This window comes from Mauremys reevesii, linkage group 9, assembly GCF_016161935.1.
Source record: "Mauremys reevesii isolate NIE-2019 linkage group 9, ASM1616193v1, whole genome shotgun sequence".
Taxonomy (NCBI): domain Eukaryota; kingdom Metazoa; phylum Chordata; order Testudines; family Geoemydidae; genus Mauremys; species Mauremys reevesii.
In genome coordinates, this window is record NC_052631.1 from 100,534,809 (window position 1) to 100,554,443 (window position 19,635).

At 41.3% G+C, this 19,635-nt stretch overlaps 1 protein-coding gene across 2 annotated transcripts in view; it reads right to left on the reverse strand.

The window, feature by feature from the left end:
• Positions 1-855: 855 nt before the first annotated feature.
• The window catches only part of WDR44 (WD repeat domain 44), a 57,171-nt gene continuing 38,391 nt past the window's right edge, over positions 856-19,635 (reverse strand). For both annotated transcript variants that reach the window (XM_039488295.1, XM_039488294.1), the window contains exons 11-20: positions 17,465-17,603; positions 17,266-17,330; positions 15,821-15,934; positions 11,475-11,597; positions 10,211-10,402; positions 9,855-9,956; positions 6,063-6,178; positions 3,611-3,738; positions 2,510-2,641; positions 856-1,984 (exon numbers count right to left, since the gene is read on the reverse strand). In XM_039488295.1, coding sequence (XP_039344229.1) covers positions 1,890-1,984; positions 2,510-2,641; positions 3,611-3,738; positions 6,063-6,178; positions 9,855-9,956; positions 10,211-10,402; positions 11,475-11,597; positions 15,821-15,934; positions 17,266-17,330; positions 17,465-17,603 — 1,206 coding nt within the window. In that variant the 3' untranslated portion in view covers positions 856-1,889. The remainder of the gene's footprint in view (positions 1,985-2,509; positions 2,642-3,610; positions 3,739-6,062; positions 6,179-9,854; positions 9,957-10,210; positions 10,403-11,474; positions 11,598-15,820; positions 15,935-17,265; positions 17,331-17,464; positions 17,604-19,635) is intronic.

The window sequence follows — 19,635 nt, forward strand, 5'->3', positions numbered from 1 at the left end:
AGGATTTGGGGGGGGTGGCATTTTCTTCGGCGGCAGCGACCACAGCGGCCGGATCTTCGGCCGCCTCGGTTGCCGCCGGCATTTAGGCGGAGGGAGCTGGGACAGGGGAGCGCGGGGAGGGCCGCCTGCAGCAAGTAAGGGGGGGGGGGGGTGCGGCACGCAGGGGAACTTCCCGCCCCAGCTCACCTCTGCTCCGCCTCCTCCCCTGAGTTTGCCGCCCTGCTCTGCTTCTCTCCCTCCCAGGCTTGCAGCGCCAAACAGCTGATTGGTGCTGCAAGTCTGGGAGGCGGGAGAAGTGGAGCAGCGACAGAATGCTCGGAGAGGAGGCGGAGCCGAGGTGAGCTAGAGCAGGGAGCTGCCACACAGCTCCCTAGGCTGGGAGGGGGTGTGTGTGGAGCTACCACGGGGTGCCTCCGGGCAGGGGGGGGAGCGGCCACTGGGGGTGGGTGCCTCTGGGCTGGGTGGGGAGCTGCTGCAGGGCTCAGGGAGGGGGCAGAGCAGAGGTGAGCTGGGGTGGGGAGCTGCCGCACAGCTCCCCAGGCTGTGGGGTGTGTGTGTGTGGAGCTACCACGGGGTGCCTCAGGGCAGGGTGGGGAGCTGCCGCGGGGCTCAGGAGGGGCAGAGCAGAGGTGAGCTGGGGTGGGAGCTGCCGCACAGCTCCCTGGGCGGGGGAGGGAAGGAGCTGCTGCAGGAGGGGGCACCTCGGGGCGGAGGGGGGGATGGGGAGCTGCTGCAAAGGGGGCACCGCCGCAGGGCTCGGGGACAGGGAAGGGCACAAGGTGGAAGTTTTGCCTAGGGCGTGAAACATCCTTGCACCGGCCCTGGCAAACATACAAAATATCTGACAATGAATGATATTTTCCAAGTATTTGTGACCAATTTTAATGATACATCTTTGTTCTCTGAAACAGTTTTAACCATCAATAACATTTCATGGGTTATGTTGCCCAGAACGTTATTTCATTGGTACATTATATGAATATTTACAAAGACTTTCAAATTCAGTAGCTCTAAACGAACAAAAAGACAACTTAAAACTTTTTTAAACTACAATGCTTAAAAAAAATATGTAAACAGTTTATTTTACATTGTTGTAAAATATAAGAATTGTTTCTAATGCAGCTTAAATTTTTTAAGTGAGCATAGCATGGTGCTCGTGAATAAGGAATGAGAGAATTCTTTACATAGAAATATTGTGCTCCGGTGTGCAAAATATATATATATACACATATATAAAGGAATCTAATCCACAATTAAAAGACAACAAAAATTTTCACGTCCTGAAAGTTGACAAAATTTATAAAAACATTTAACACATGGTTGCTGACCCATCAGAAACTTGCATAACTTAGATATTCTGAACCATAACTACCACAAATTCAAAATAGATCACCTTTCTTAGAAATGGAACTTTGTGCAAAGAGATTGCATTTTCTTTTCAAGCTAGACCATTTAGCATTTTCTAAAATTTATTTTCCCCTCCCGCATCAAGTGGCCATAAGCACCACTAAATAAATTAACTCTTGATATATGTTCAATTTAGTGCATGTAACCAAAAAGGCACACACATGTGTGAATATATTAACATATTTTCATGCAGAAATCTGTGCATGTTCACAATTATGTAGCAAAACAATGGTATTTAGAAAACGTAGAGCCTATTTGTTTGGCAAGGTTATTATTACACATTCCCTTCTATTCTACAAGCCCAGGTATTAATAGGTTGAGACTGCTTCCCAACAGGTCTGATAACTGAGTAGCTTTAAAATAATGATTTAAAACTAAATCAGCCCATGATGCTATTACATTAGGTACTTTGCTTCTGTTCATGTCATCTGTGGAGTTTTACTTCCAGGGTACCACATTTTAATGCTATCAGCTCCAAATAATTAAGATACATTTTTCTTTTTATTAATGAAGACTTTGATAGCTCCAGTAAAGTCAGCCGATAAAAGCACTTCTGTGTGATCTGTCTTCAGAGCACCTTAAGGGAAAAGAAAGTATTGAGTTGATTTTAAAAGAGAACTGCTTATTAAAACAAAGCTACCAATGGCAATGAAAGATGCAGTTTTCAGCTGAAGACCAGATACAACATAACTTGTCCTCTCCATATTTCCCATGTTATACTCAGCAGTTGCCTCTTGTTATCTGCCAAGATCATAAGCTATCTTTGGGCGAGGGACAGTCTTTTTATTATGGGTTTGTATAACCACCTACTACAGTGGGGCCCCATTGTCCTCAGTCTGAATGGAAAAAAATGCATCTTCCTAATGGGGACTGGATGTTAGTGATATGTTCCATTTGCCCATTTCTAAACAATTTCTACAGAATAACAGTTGGGTATTCTTACATCCATTAAAGCACCTCATTAAAAAAAATGCCCATACCAATGGATGAACTACCAATTTTCCTCAAGAAAATTCTGACAAGTAATTTATACACTATGGGTCAAATCTTGCCTCTGATCTTTTCGGCTGGTACCAAATACAGGTGGACATCAGCAACCTACCAGAAGGTATAGTGTCTGATGCTTCAGAATCATCTCCCTTGCTTTCAGCTTCTTGTTTTTCAGAGGTTTCCAATGATACCATCAAACTGGGATTTGGGGCAAAAATTGCTGATGTGACAACGGCATTGTGTGCTAAAGAAAGCGGGAAAAATACATTTTAAGATAAATTCATTTCAAGAAACATCAATTTTTCTAAAATACAGGATGTGTAAATACAGTAAAAAATGCCAAGAATTTGAGTCCCAAAGTAGCTTAATGTAATAAGCTGAACTAAGGCATCCCCTGCATTTTCCAGGAATTCTGGGGCTAGGCAGAGAGTATTGTTGCCGTCTTAAAAATCTGAGGAAATAAAATGTCTCTGTAGGCACCCATCCCATTAATTAAGATGCACAATATGAACGATTGCCCAGACAGAATAAAATATGTACAAGAAACTCCTCTTACTTTAACTCCCCTCCCAACCTAGGTGTCGGGGTGGGAGAGAGAAGATGGGCGTTTTGCTGCTTTCTTTCTTTCTTTCTTTCTATTGATGCCATGTTTTCTTATTTTAAGGAGTGGCAAGTTACAAAGCTTAAAGTTTAAGCAATTCATTTTGTTTTCAGAGTCAACTTGCTATTTCCATACAACAGAACCCCCTGGGATTTTAAATTAGACACCAAGCAACACATTCCTCAATGTTGATGACCCTACCGTTCTACAACTGAGCGAATAGCTCTGCTGACGTGCATGAATTATTATAGTGCATCTAGAAACCTAAGTACAGACCCTGACTGAAGTTGGATTGACACTTATGGATTATTTGAAAAATTTAAATCCATCTCTTATCATGCCACTTATTCAGTTATACTTAGTCAAATATTCTTCAGCTCTTCAAGTGAAAAGTTTCATTATGAGTAAAGCTAAAAAGTTATGTATTACACTTTGCTTCTATAAACTTAATGCTTGTTATATTAGGTTAATGAATCTGTGTGACTTTCCTTACAGTTTTTAATTGTTGCTGGCAAAAGTAAAAGCCAAAAGGCATTAAAAACATTCAATTCCTAAAACTGTACAAGCTTAGATAAAAAACAAAATATATAAATATTATATCAAGTAATTTACCTTTAATGCCTTCCCAGAAGTCATTACGATCTCTCCTTACTGAAGTAAACTTGCTTAAGTCATGGTAGGTGCTCCAGATATAAACATATTTATCTTCTGAGCCACTTACAATGTAAGTAAAATCATGGCTGAAGATACAAAAGAGAAAGACTTATTACCTTCATCTTTGGCTCTTCCACTCAGCACACCGCATTGCTTTCCTTAAAAGGACATGAAATCACAGAAAAGCATACACCTGCTGTTTAAAACTTACAGAACAGAAATCAGAAATTATTCCAATACCATATATAAAGCTAGTTAGCAGTCAAATCATAAGAAATACATCATATCAGCAGCTGGATTGTAACAAGTGATTGGGTTTGGACACTAGAACAGTAAGGAACTAATGTAAGGAACTGTGGAAAAACAAGTTACAATCAAGGTAGCTCCTTTGCTTCAGTGGCAGCACCACAGCCACTTAAAACAAGAAACCCAGAGTCTAAGGCCAGGTCTACCCTACAAACTTAAACTGATAGAACTACATCGCTTAAGAGTGTGAAAAATCCACACCTGAGCAACATGGTTATGCCCCTTAACCCTGGTGTAGACAGCGCTATGTTGATGGGAGAGCTTCTCCTCTTGATGCAACTACTGCCCCTTGGGGAGGTGGATTAAGCACAGCAATGGGAGAAGCTCTCATGCACAAAACGCTCCCCAACAGCTGACAATGGCAGCTGCAAAGAAATTACTCTTCTGCTACTACTGCTACTAGAGGGGATTACATTATCCTAGTTTACGACATTCAGAGGGAGAAAAATCACTCATACAAAAGCACAGTCCTGTTTTTCTTCTTCTTCTGGCTCCAACCTGAAATAAGCACCTTGCAAGATATACAGTGACAGTGCAGCCTATCATACAATATAGATATTCATGGTCAAACAGACCAGTATCTAGAGGCACAATTTTTTGTGTATGAAAGGTTGCAAAAATTAGACATTTGAGAAATAGTATGTGCTCATACGATAACAGACTGTCACAACAGAGTCTTTTTTAAAGCCCAGCTTGACAAAGCCCTGGCTGGGATGACTTAGTTGGGGATTGGTCCTGCTTTGAGCAGGGGATTGGACTAGATACCTCCTGAGATCTCTTCCAAGCCTAATCTTCTATGATTCTATGATATACAAAACGGGCTCAGTCAAGGTAGTACATACAATTCCTAACCTGAGTACTTAACTGTGCTATCCCCTAATCTTGTTGTACAATTTTGGTTTTTAAACGCAAGCGTATTTAAACGTCACACAATGTACAGCCTTGTTAGCATGAACATCTCAACTTCGGGGACTTCATTCCTCCCCCTGCTGCCACTCCCACAAGAGGATACCTATTATTTTTGTATACATTTGCACCTTTGACGTAAGAACCCCAGCACAGATTTTGGGTTAAGCAGCTATTCAAGCCAACCCCCTTCTCAGGGATAAGAACATAAGAAAAGCCAGACTGACTCAGACCAATGGTCCATCTAGCCCAGTACCCTGTCTTCCAACAGTGGCTGGTGCCAGATGCTTTAAGGGGAAAGAACAGACCAGGTCACCCATCAAGTGATCCATCCCTTGTCGTCTAGTCCCAGCATCTGGGAGTCAGAGGCTTGGGCTGGGATGGGCTCTGCAACTTTCCTGGCCTGACTACCGTGTATGGTACGTGTAAAGAAGGCCCCCTTTCGTCTTCCTTCGAGCTCCCCAGGTTTTTTTTTTTTTTTGTAGCAGGAAACTGACCCCTGCATGCCTGAGCGGAGTCACAAGCTCAAAGGAGCTTAATCAGGGAGAGAATATTATGCTTGTTGGGCCAAATACTCCTCCCCTAGCCAATGCAGTGTGAGGTGGGGACAAAGGAGAATTCCCCCCCCCCCCGAGAAATGCAGGCACCTTGCTGATGGGGTCACCAATAAATGTGATCAAGAGCCTTTTGCTTCCCTACGACAGATGGGGAAGGAAGAACCAAGACATCAACAGCCACCAAGAGATTTTCTTCATTAGAGGAAGGAACACCTCAGAGAGCCTCTCTTTCTCCTCACCACTGCAATGAACTACAATACTTTTTCCAGACCTAGAGTTTTCCTAGCTTCTGTGAGAGGCTTCTGGAACCTGTGGTTTGCCAGCTGTGGAAGCAATTACGGGACATGACTCAAGAATTGGGAGTAATGGTGCAGATAAGGGAAGGAGATTAGCTTATTTACATGAGTTCTCTATCCCTAAGCACCTCTGACACTCCTGCCTGCAGAGTGGGTTTGGGTTCTCCCCTCCCCTACAACTCACTTGGGATTTCTAGCAAACCGGCATTCAAGCTGCTCCGTTTCATATTAGGTTACATACAGATATCCTCCAACAAGACGATTTTGTACATTACCCTGAACAGATTTCTAGGAGATTTACAAAATGTATTGCTATAACACAGTCTACATATTTCCACTTCTTACCTGAAGCTGGCTTTAATTTGGCTGCTGCTGTTGACATAACCTTTGTATTTCATGGACAAGGACAAATCTCTTAGGTCATACAGTCTGATTCTGGAGTCATTGGATGTCACTAATATCTAGAAGGGAAACAAAAATGTTGCAAAGATTTAGAAACTGCTTTCCAATTTAAAATTAACAGAAAAAGGTAAATTATACGAAGCACAAACCTTTAATACAAAACAATACAGCATACACAAAAGATCATCATAGCTGATTCAAACCACAGCAGCAGAATTTCCAGGTACTTAAATAGACTGACACTTACTTTCCTTCTCGTCACCTACATTCATCCCAGAAGAACTGATACAATGACATTTCCATATTTTTGGTCTTGTGTCAAACGGCACATGCAGGACATCCCCACCCATGTTGGTTATGGACTGAACCAAATACATCACCTAGGAGTCCCAGTCATGGACCCCACTGCGCTAGGTGATGTACGAACACAGAACAGAAAGACAATCCCTGTATCAAGGAGCTTACAATTGAAGTATTAAACAAGAGAACAGGTGAACAGAGACACAGATCTGAGAATACAAGGAAACAATGAGACAATATTGGTCAGCATGATAGGCAGCCGTCTCAGCATACCAATGGCATAATTATTGTCAATTTTTTGTTGGATCACGTCAAAGGAGAGTTTTAAGGAGGGATTTGTAGGTGGTTAATGAGGTAGCTTGGGTGACGTTTACAGGAAGAAGAAGAATATTTACAGGAATGGCTCTTCCCAAAGTGTGACGGCCAACATGGGAGAAAGCACAAAGGTGCTTGATTGAACATTTGAACAAGTGGGAGATGGAGGCTGGCATCCTGGGCTGATTGGAGATGGGAGTCAACAGATCCGTAGTGAATGAGAGATAAGTAGGGTGAGGACTGACCATGAAGAGCCTTGAAAGTGAAGACAAGTCACTTATGTTTCATCAGCGAGGGAAAGGGGAGCCAGGGAAGCTATTTAAAGATAGGCGTGATATGGCCAAAGCAATGGGCTAGGAAAATGGTCTTTAAACAACATTCTGAATGGATATGAACAGGGCAAGATGGCATGTGTCAAGGCCAGAGAGAAGGATGCTGCAGTTATTGAGATGAGAGGCTGAGCAAATGCTTTAGCTCCGTAGAGGGACAGGAAAGGCTGTATCTTAGAGATGTTATGCAAGAATATCTGCAAGATTTAGACAGCCTTGATGTGAGGACCCAGAGAGAACTGAGTCAAAGAGGGCAGCCAGGTTACGGGTCTGAGAGACAGGCAGAATGGTGCCACTGTCCATAGTGACTAAGAAAGGAGGCAGTGGGAGAGCCTTGAGGGGGGAGGCAATTCAGCGCTCTGTATTAACCACTGCATTAGCAACTTAGCAGGTGTGTCTAGGCTGAGTTTCATCTCACTGTGCTACATGGCAGTTAGAAAGGAGCCCTTGAATGACATGAGCTCTCACAACAAGCCATGTGTACTTCAGGTGGAGACTGGGTGCTCATCTAGTCCCTGTCTCTCAAGCTTATAAAGCATCCAAGTAATATGCCCAGATCTGGGAGCCTTCAGGAGATAGCGCAAGATGTATGTTTAAATCAGTTTCTTGCGGATTGGCATCAATAGGTAACTTAGTAGAATATTCTACTGCCTACCCTTTGATATCTGAGGTATGCTGTTCACTCAAGTCACATGGTATTGTTTCTGCTACCTGATTGGAAAACCCAACTTCTATCAACAAGAGTTCTTGAACAAATCATTCAGGCTTTGACTGTCTCAAGAAAGTGTGCGAGAGAATGACACCAAATTATTGATAAATAGGGCTAGAGAATTTAAGGAAATTTTTTAAAAAACCTTTTATTATTTTGCACAAGAGCAGTATATTGAGCTATTTGCATTGACTCCTGATTTCAGAAAACCAGGCTCCCACCTTACTGAGGGAGAGATTAAGTCAGATTTATTGGCTGTTTAGTAGTATTCATATTTTTTCTTGTCCCTTTCATGCGAAGTACAGATAAAAACCAGGGTTTGGTTAATTGGAGTTTAAATTCAGATATGTCCTTCACATCAAATCTTGATGCAGAAACACTTTTTTTAAAATTCAGATTATTCAAAAGGTTAATTCTGGAATATCTGAATAACTGGGACTAACCTGTAAATAAATGAATGTGCATGTAGATAATGCTCTCATTATTTTACAGGACATTAAAGTTGGCAAGTACACCTGCACACAGCTTTCACATGTACTGAGGCTCAAAGGACATTGAATCACTTGGTAAAGGAGATTTTGGAAATGTGTTAGTTATTCTACAATAAGGACAAAGGGAGAGCTGTTTAGTAATCGCGGTCTCGCAGAAGAGCACAAGTATATCATTCACGCCACACAGCTGGAAGAACAGCCGTAACCCCAAATAAGACTGGCCCCTTATTGACAACATAATTTAATGTTTTGGTTTTTTGCACATCCATTGTCACACTTCTTAAGATCAGGGATTTAAGTGCACATTTAAACAGGGAACATTAGAAAAGGTACATGGGAAAGCAACTACGCAAGAGGACAGAAGAAATTTCCACTCACTAGCACCTTCATATCATGATGGAAATAGAATAGGATCTGCCGTGTAGCAATAAGCCCAATGGGATGTTGCAAAAGTAGGTACCACTGGACTCCTTGGGTGCATTGTGAAGCAGAAGTGGTCAACTATTCAGGCAGTGCACAAAAACTGAGACAGTCCTTGGCGTGATTTATTGCTATATCATATGCTTATCGGGTTCCCTCATTTTGGCATTCATTTAATTGAATAAAGTTCAATTGAAGTAGGTGTTACACACAGTATCCTTCAAACTACAGGGGGAAGATATTTCCCAGTTGAAGGAGAAAAGAAAATAAAGGTTAGAAACACCTCCCATGAGCAGGTCACTTTTAACATAATGGGCAGAGGGATTTCACCTATTTCCTCTAGGTGATAAGGTCCCATCCCCTGCTTTTTTGGAAGCTCATGCACAGCTCACCACCAACCCCAGTTGATTAACCAGAGCATAACATTGCCCAGTCCAGATCCAAAGACTTCTGAGGTTTCTGCACTCCCTTGAGATGGGCCAGTGCTGCTTGCAGCATTGGTATACGTCTAGAGTACAATCGCGGAAGCAACAGAGCAGCAGGTGATAAATAGTTACGCCAGAGCCAGGAGTTCACATAGCAGAACATCAGAGCCTTGACAGAGCAGATGTTAGTGGCAGCTGAGAATTCTCTCACTTTAAGCTGAGTATGCTGTAGTGTAGTTCTTTGATTCATGATAATTTGTCCTTTATGACGATCAAGGGGACCCACTATGGAAACACCAAAGGTAACTTATTCCCTAAAATAGCAGCTTCTGAGTTGTGTTTAACAACTTTTCTAGGTAAATCGTATGAAATCACATGTAAATTCAGCAAAATTTCCAAAAATAAACCCAATAGGAAACAAGTGAGACATACTAAAAGGTAAGATGTAAGCACTTCCTGGGGTAACCATCAGCAATCAATTGCAGTATTTTAGATTGCTACAATATTCCCAATATTAATATTAAATTTGGCGTTTGTGGTACCATATCAACTGAACTACATCTTGGCAAATGTTTATATCGCAGTAGTGCCCAGAAACTATTATTCAAAAGTCAGTGGGGGCAGTGTGTGTGTTCAGGACCTCTTAAATAACTATTAGCATAGGCCCTCGGAAGAATACTGAGTATCTGAGACCAACACCTTGCTGAACATGCATGTGAAAGATTGCTTGGACTATATTACAGTACCTTATTTTCTCCAGGCAAAGGCTCAATGCCAGTAATTTTTCTTCCAACTCTGTTCCGTCCTCTGGTAGAACGCACATGTATCTGTGTATGGTACTTCAAGTGCTAGAGAGAAATTACACTGATTCTTAATTATTGGAAAGTATTAGATAAAACTGCAGGCAGCATAAATAAGTCTGCTAGAACTTGAAAAATAGTAACTGTTTAGAAAGCTTATATTTCTGTAAATGAATAGTAAAAAAAGGTTTTAAACTAAGTTGTTTATCTAATATAATGTAAGTTAGAAATGAAATGTCCTATCAATAAATGGATGCCGTGGCTGTAATTAACAACTCAGTATACAAAACAGAAAATTTTACCTCTGTATCATAGAAAATACATCTGCCATCATATGTTCCAATCACTGCATATTTGCCATTCTGACAGAAGTTTGCTGCTGTGATCAATTTTGTCTGCCCATCCACTTCATTCCATAATGCCACTTTTTTGTCAGGAATGTTCCAAAGTCGGAGTTTCCCATCCAGTGAACCACTTAAAAAGTACCTGTCATCCTAAAAGGGCAGATACCATAAGCTGTGGAGTAAAAGGATGTGTATGCACTGAAACACATACTGGAAACCCCATTCCCAGCCCCACCATTTGTCCCAAACAGGAATTCACTGATAATTCTACTAACTGATTTAAGACCCAGACACTATTTGAAATATCATTTAATGTACAATGCACACCTCTAAGTTTTTTGGTTTTGTTCTTAAATTTAGCAAAATCATCAATATCTTCTATCCAAAGATGGCCTAACTGTTCAAAAGTCCCTCTGAGAGGCGCAACGTGTTAGAGCAGGGGTAGGCAACCTATGGCACGTGTGCCGAAGGCGGCACGTGAGCTGATTGTCAGTGGCACTCACACTGCCCAAGTCCTGGCCACCGGTCCGGGGGGCTCTGCATTTTAATTTAATTTTAAGTGAAGCTTCTTAAACATTTTTAAAACCATCTTTACTTTACAGACAATAATAGTTTAGTGTTGTATTATAGACTTATAGAAAGAGACCTTCTAAAAACATTAAAATGTATTACTGGCACGCGAAACCTTAAATTAGAGTGAATAAATGAAGACTCGGCACACCACTGCGGAAAGGTTGCCAACCCCTGTGTTAGAGTTCTTTACTCTCTGATATACCCTGCTAAGGACTGATGTTTTTCTGGCTGGGTGGACACCGCTCCTTCTGGAGTCCATGAAGAAGCTCATAAGCGGCTGGGTGGATTTTCAGAGAGTGCTGCACTGTGTTCCTGCTCCGTTGTCAACATTGGGAAATTTTATCATTTTGAAACATGATTTATTTTACAATCAAGTTAGCTAGCCATATATTAGTGGTCAGTGCAGACAAGAAGAATTCATGTTCTATATCATGTCAGCCAGTCAACTAGGACTAGAGTTGAGCAATAACTAGTATTTAGGACAGAATTTTAAGGACACAGGGAATAGTTTCAAGAGGCACAAAGAGCACTCACGTGCCCAACTTTTACAGAGACTCAATTTTTAAGTTTGACAGTTAATGGGAAATGCCTAAATCCCCTTTCAAAAATATTCCCCTCTATTCATATTAAAGAGTATACAAATACTTACTCTTGGATGGAAAGCTATCGCAGTGACAAAGTCTATATGCTGGAAACAGCAGAGACACTCTCTTCTGGATATGTGCCATAATCTGACTGTTTTATCCATTGAAGAAGAAAGCAAGAAGTAGTTCTGTGGAAGAAATTGCATGAAATAATTCAAAGGTTTATCAAATATACTGGTACACAGCACAAATGCAATTTGGTATATAATATTTCCTGCTCAGATTATAACATGGATTTCCAGGTAACAGCACTCCAGTAGAAACTAAGTATTAATGAAAAGCTTACCCACCACCTGCCCCAAAATGCTAATGCTCGAACACTTATTTTAATATACCACCTTTGGGAGGGGGAGGGGGACTGGAAAGACAATAGTTGTAGCAACTAGCTTACTAAATGGGGTAATTAGCAGAGGCACCTACCAACTACAATTTTCTTAAGTATCTTACAACATTTCTTGAAGAATTCTGAAAACCACTTAAACATTTCTATATCATACTCTGTTTCTCCTTGTTTGTTTATTACTAGAAAAATTTGGATGAAAATTTTAGAGTTCATCTATTCCTGATTATTCCCCATCTTAAAGTCAAGAACCATTCCCATTTATGACATCAAAATAACCTCCACAGAAACTAACTGCAAAGTTGCTGTTGCAGAAGAGGAATAATCAACAAGAGCAAATTAACTCTTCAGGAATAAACTTTTCCTTTTCACGAAAACAGAAGAAAAATATTCTCTTTATATTTTCAGTTCTTCAAAAGAATAATTTTCACAGTATTTGAAAGGTGCAGCCTGTAGGTTAAGATTTTTTTTAACAAACAAGATTACTGAGCACATGCATATAAGGTTTCATCCTTTGTAAATTTCACACTTAAAGATTAAAATGATACCAAGTGAAGTTCTTTACAAACTCCCACAGACCACTTAATCATTTCCTCCTATCATGCTTAACATTTGATCTTTTCGTAAAAACGTCACTTTCACCCAAAATACTTATTGATTGTGCACTGATTTAGGTAGAATTTATTTTTTAAAATAGGAAAAAATATCAATGAAAGTGGCAATGAAATCGTTATAACAATTAGTTCTTAAAGTAGTTAAAAAAAAGCAAGGGTACAAGAAAAACTCCAGGGTGAGGGCAGAGAGGCTACTGCCTGGTCTCCTTTGGCCAGATGTCTGCATTCCTAAGAGGTTGCTCTGTTATTTATTTCAGCATAGAGAACTCTAGAAAAGTTAATTTGGTTTTAAAATGTGATACAAAACTGAAGGTAGGGTAATTTTCTCATTTTAAATGCAGACATACAGCAGTGGCTTCAAGGACTATACAATTTGCACGAGAACAGTGGAATGTACTGAAGACAAAAATAGCAATGCAGGAACTAGAAACCACAGAATACATCAGTGGAAATTCCCCTTCCCTCTCCTCTCCAATTCAGTTATTTCAGTACTGCATACATATCACTTAGTTCTATTTAGGGTCTTTTTTTCAGCTGAAAGTTCTGTTTAATCTTTCAGTTCTTACTTGTGCACTCTGTGAAGGACAGACAGTGAAGGATATTTTTTTATTGGACCAACTTCTGTTGGTGGGAGACAAGTTTTCAAGCTTACACAGAGTTCTTCTTCTAGTGTGGGAAATGTACAAGGTGGAACAGATTGTTTAGCGTAAGAAGTTAACACATATTTCAATGGACCATTCAAGGCAAAGTGGCTAGTTAACCATTCATGGGGGGGGAAGGAAAAAAAGCTGAGGTGTGGGGGGGTGTTAAGTGGGTTACAGATTGTTGTAATAAGCCATAAATCCAGTGTCTCTATTCAGTCCATGACTTTTAGTATCTAGCAAAGTTACGGATTGAAGCTCTCAGTGTCGCCTTTTGGTGTTGAGCAAGTTACCTTTGAGGATGAGGACGGAGAAGGCAGATACAGAAGGATTACTTTGTGAAGAGTTCACCCGCAGATAATATGGTGTTTTTTACCTTATTTTTCAGCGTCAGCTCATTCGAGAGTGTAGCAATTTCACCCACACAGGTGTTATTGGGGCACTGGATGAAGTACATCACATGTTGTGACAGGCATGGGTAAGGATCCATGGATCTTGAAAGGTGTGCTGTGAGGGGTGTTGATCATCAGAGCAGTGGAGATATGTCTACAGGTTTTGCATCTGTTGTGGCAGGGTCTGGTGCTTCTGAGTTGGTGTGTCCTGCTCTGTGGGGAGCCTGCTTGTAATTATGAGCTTGGAGAGGCTGGAGGGTTGTTTAAAGGCCAGAAGAGGGGATTCAGAAAAGATTTTTCTGGATGGGGTACCCATCAAGCGGAGGGTGTCATTGTTTGATACCCCCTGTATAGGTTCCAACATAGGGTGGTGGGGAAAACGAGAGGTGTGTGGTTGGAGCGGGGTTTATTTCTGTACTCAAGTAGGTTCTCTCGGGGCATTTGGGTGGCCTGTTCCATGATGAGCTACACTTCTCTGGTAGAGTGTCCTTGTTTGGTGAAGGCAGTTTTAAATGTGTTAGGTGTATATTCCAGACTTTCTCCTGGAAGACTATTCTGTGGATCTGAGTGCCTGGCAGTAAGTAACAGATGTCTTAGTTTGTTTGGGGTGGTTACTGGATCTGTGAAGGTAGGTGTGGTAATCTGTGGGTTCTCTGTATATGGTTGTCTGTAGGATTTCACGGTTGAAGTGGATTGTAGCATCCAGGAAGCTGATGCTAGTGTGGGTGTGTTCTAGAAAGTTTAATGGATGGCTAGTGGTGGCTGAAGTTGTGGTGGAAATTAATGAGGGAGCTCAAGTCGTCTGTCCAGAGGATGCTAACGTCTTTGATGTATCTCACGTATATTACTGGTTTCATGGTGCATTTGTCTAGAAATTCTTCAAGGTGGGCCATGAAGAGGTTGATGTACTGGGAAGTCATCCTAGTAACCATGACTCTTCACATGGTTTGAATAAAGTTTGTTGTTAAATATGAAATTGTTATGGGTGAAGATGAATGGATGAATTTGGCGATGTGTTTTGGGTGGATATCTGAGAGTTGTCCATTATCTTGTAAATATATTCTGAGGGAGATTGTTAATTCGCAGAGTTTTTGGAGGAAGTCAAGTTTTGTCCTGGAGGAAGCTGGCCCTTTGAGTGGTGAGTGGTTTGAGGATAGTTTCTATGAGTCTTGATATTCCTTCAGTAAGAGTGCTGTGGCCAGATATGGTGGGTCTGCCTGGGTTTCCTTGTTTGCGTATCTTGGGAAGATCCCTGAGGTGTGTTCTGTATCAGGTACTGAATGTATACTACTTTGATTTTAATACAGACCCTTAACTGAGTAGGAAATGTAATGGCCTCCAGAAATTAAGGTGTTTGATTTGATAATGGTAAAGTTAAAATCTTGATTTCTGAATCTTTATAATCTAAGTAGCTTCCAGACAATCCAATAAAAAGTTTTCCCTGTTTCCATATTTATTAACAACTGTATTGGAACACCGTTACTTATGCTGGTGAGCCCTTACACACATGAGTAGCCTCATGGTGAGTAAGATCTCATCAGCACAAGTCAGTAGGGTTGCACAATTAGCTGCAAGAATTTAAAACTTTTTTTTTTTAAATTAGCTGTTATTCAACCACACTCATTCAACCAGTGCCAATCAACCTCTGAAACAAAGTAACAATAATTCCTGCCTCCTCTCTGTGTAGCTTAAGGTCTTCAGTGAATGGTCAAAAAGGTGTGAAATAACCAGTTTTCTTCTTCTTTTAAAAATAGGGGAGATGGAAGAAGAGCAACATTTTCAGATAATCAAACTGCAGCCAGTAGTGGCAGGACATTATGTAATCATATGAAAGATGGAAAGCCACAAATGGACTCTGCTTCCTGCTAATACAGACTGAGCCACAACAGAATAGTTAAAAGGGTGCAATAAAATAAGCTCTTCACAGAACAGCAGCCAAGATCACATTTTAGATATAACACAGACAGCACGGCTCGAACTCAAATGGCCAATCTGAAGGTATTGAGTATTCTGCGATCAGATCCTCATCTAGAGTAAACCAGCACAGCTTCACTGACTCCAATGACACTATGCCATTTACACCAGCTCAGAATCTGGGCCCCTAAAAAACTGCAGCGGAGCTAGAATGAGAGATAATGTTCTTATGCTGGATACTCTACGAGAGACAAGAGGAAACCATCTACAAAGTGTTTTAGACATTTATCAGCCAATTCACGGATGGGCTGTGCCTATATCCACAGACTAATAATCAGTCGTTTCACTGGTTAGATATGAAGTGCCAATGGCAAGTGCAAGAAAAGGAACACAGCAAAACATGGGGGGAAATGGGAAAGTTCTGTATAGTCTGCACAAAAGCTGTCTTACTTTAGACCATGAAAGATCAAGAAGATCTGCTGTATGACCTTTGTATTTGCAAAATGGCCGCTGCCGAAATGGTGCATTTTTATCATCAGGGTCTTCATCAGCTCCACTGCAAACCTATCAATATATCAAAATCAATGCAACAGGAAAAAAAACCATGGTAACAGAATACATTGTTACTGCTTTCTGATATGCAGATGTGCCACAGATATCTGAGCACAGATATAAAACCTAAGTACCAAGTATTAGAGAAATAAGTGATTCATATCAGTTACTTGAACATTCAAAATAAATTACATGGTGCTGAAAGCAATGTACTGAGTTTACAACTACACTGTTCTAAAAGCATTAAGTTCTGCCATACATCTCGAATGTTTAATGCTTATTATTGTACTTAACTGATTTGAATAGATTAAAATAACATTGTCTAAATGCATACTGCATGTTTAAGACAGGTCAATTCTCTGATTTATTGGCTAAGTATTCAGTTTATGTAACTGTATAAATAAATGAAACAGAATATGTATACATACATATCTACTATAAACATACACAACTCTTAAAACTTCTCTTGTGTTTTTTGTTCCTTTCTCTCTCACACCCACCCACCCCCCAAACCCCGACACCAATCTGTGAGAATGAAGGGTGCAAGTTGGTCACAGATTCCGTGACTCTCTGGTACCTCCATGACTTCTGCAGTGGACGGTGCAGCTGACCCCAGGGCCACCCGAGGAGCTGGGGCGGCCTCCGGAGCCAGCCGCACTGGAGTGGGCCCGGGGTCAGCTGCTCAGGCCGCCCACCCGCAGAGCAGCAGTGGGCCCCTGGGATCCTCCCCAAAGCACCTAAGATTTAGTCATGGGTATTTATAGTACAAATCATGGACAGGCCATGAGTTTTTGTTTATTGCCTATGACCTGTCCATGACTATTACTAAAAATGCCCATGACTAAATCTTAGCGGGAATTAAGGATACAGTGTCAGACTCATTTTTAAATAAAGTTGTAAAAAATTGCCAGGTGAGGAAATTCAAAGTTATCTGTATTTAATTATTTCCAGCATTCAGCTCAAAGACCCACTGAGGGATTAGCTTTAATTAATAACGTATCAAAATGAAGATGTGCAGACTAACAAGTTATCTAGTTTTGCTCTACTTTATTTTTTTGCCTGTATCACATGCACACATTGACTAAACATCTTCAATCAGATCTCAGTTTTTGACTAAGTGAATAAATGTTTGAGTCATATTCACACATGATCCAAGCCTGCATTTATTGAGGGAAACTCCTTCAGAAGACAATGTAGAATTAGATTGAAGAATTGAGACTTCAGAGTTTGAACTCCTCCGAAGCTGGGGCATACTTTCTGGATTAAAGCAGTGCAAATCTATAGCATTACAGAAATAGGAAATACATTGCTTAAAAAACTCCTACACTATCTGGTACACATACCCCTGCATCAGTATCAGACTTGGAAGAATTCAGGCTCTCTTGAGAAGGGGAAGGAGAGACACGACCTAGAACACAGATTAAAACCCAGAAAGTTAGAAACTATTTAAGTAGAATTTTAAAAAAAAAAATACAAGAAAAACTCTAGATTGTTCTAGAATTTCTAATGCCCTTAAAGTACCAGTGAGATATGGAGAGGTACCTTCTGTATTGTATTTCAGTCGCATGTTATTGAAATAGTCAAAAGCATTCTTTAAAACCCATATTCTCACTACATTGTCCTGTCCAGCTGATGCAAGTAATCTTCCACAGTGAGAAAATTTCATTGTCCAAACAGCACCCTGTCAAAATAAGAGTTCACAATAAAACAAAGAAAGTATGTTTTTCCATTCCAGAACCATTAACATACGTAATAATTGGCATATACATACACCACCATGTTAAAACAACATTTTATTAGGATTGTGAAGTTAAGCACCAAAAAGTTAGGAAACACCAGAATTAAGGTTGCCTGTGCAATCTGAATTTGTCCCCCGTCCCGAGCTCATACATTATGATACTATGAGAATTTCATCATCACACACTGCTTTGTACAAAGGAGCCCTACTTCATTCAGTGCACAGGATGGACAGTGTTCACTTGAAGTGCAGCTATTCAATATGTGGCCCCATGCCTTATTTACTGGACACTATTCAAACCCTACTTGCATCCGACGAAGTGGGTATTCACCCACGAAAGCTCATGCTGCAAAACGTCTGTTAGTCTATAAGGTGCCACAGGATTCTTTGCTGCTTCTACAGAACCAGACTAACACGGCTATCCCTCTGATACTATTCAAACCCTGCGAGGAAGACGGAATTAACAACTTCTCATCAGCTTGTCTATGGCACCCACCACTCTATCAGAGTGCTTCAAAAACATTAGTGAAATTCTGTTATACCCTTGTGAGATGAGTGGTTATTATAATACACATTTCACAGAGGCACAGAGATTAAGGTCAAAAGTATCCACCAATTCTGGGTGCCCAATTTGAGATAATTACCGCTTGATTTTTCAGAATATTTAGTGTTACACAGCACTTGATATGTTCAAAGCACAGCTCCTATTGACTTCAGTGGCAGCTGAGCGCTCAGCACTTCTGTGTATCAGACCCAGGTCTCAAATCAGGCACCCAGAAAATGCAGATTACACAATTAGTGATCCTCTGTGAAAAGTCTAGTTTAAGTGACTCGACTTGCACCACACAGGAACTCTGTGGCAGAGGCAGGGATAGAATCCAGTTCTCCAGGGCACCATTTAACTGCCTTATGAGACCCTCCTTTCTCTTTCTGCACACCCCTGCAGAGTGCACTACACCTCTAACAAATGAAGCAAAGGTCTTGAAGATGACAACCTCCTTCACTACACAACCCTGATTCATCTCCAGAGCAGTTCCATCCTGTGCACTACATGAGGCAGGGGTCCTGCGGAGAAAAAAATATTATGTAGTCACATAATTCGTGACTATCATAATTCATGTGCACAAGGGGTCCGAATTAAGGTTGGGGAGGCAACCTTAATTCTGACATTTTATAACTTTTGAGGCTTGACTTTGCAATCTTAATGTTCTTGTTACATAGTTTGCATGTAATTTTCCTAGGTTTTAAAAAAGTAAACTGAGAAAACAATTCCATCATGTGGCACCTTTTGACATCCACATGGCTCATCAGCAGGTCTGGAACCTTTAGATCCACTGCACAGACTTCTGCCACTTGAGCTAATGGAGTAACTGAGAACAAAGTAGGTTCTCATCCTTTGGGTGAATGAGTGCTGCAGGGGACTCAGACACACACTTTGTCAGGGGGTTCATAGACATTTGCTGACAGCAGAAGCCTGGTGAGACTTGTGGGTTCCATGCCAAACTCTGGAGAGGGGGCTGTTGTAGTGGGAAGACAACTCTTCTGCCCATTCCACACTCAAGATCGACCTCCTCCCCACCCCAGGCTCCTCATCACAATCCCATTCTCCTCAACTAGCGAGTCCCAGCCTCCACTCCTGAGGCTTCTTGTCCCAGTCCCAAGCTCCTTACCCAGTAAATCCAAACTTTCACCCCTCCAGACTCCCTGTTCCCCATCTCAGCCATACCCAGTTCTGCCTACATTCCCCCAGCGCCTTCTCTCCAGTCTCTTTACACAGCCAGTTACAGGCTCCCCATATCCACTGATTCCTAGGGTCCCACTTCCCCCTGCTGCCAGTCCCAGTCTCCTTGCTCTGCCAGTCCCAGTCTCCCTCACCTTCCTGCCAGCCTCCACTCTCAGACTCAGTCTTTAAGGCCTCCTGCTCATCACCAGCCACAGAACCTCACCTATCTACTCCCATAACCTCTGGCTCAGT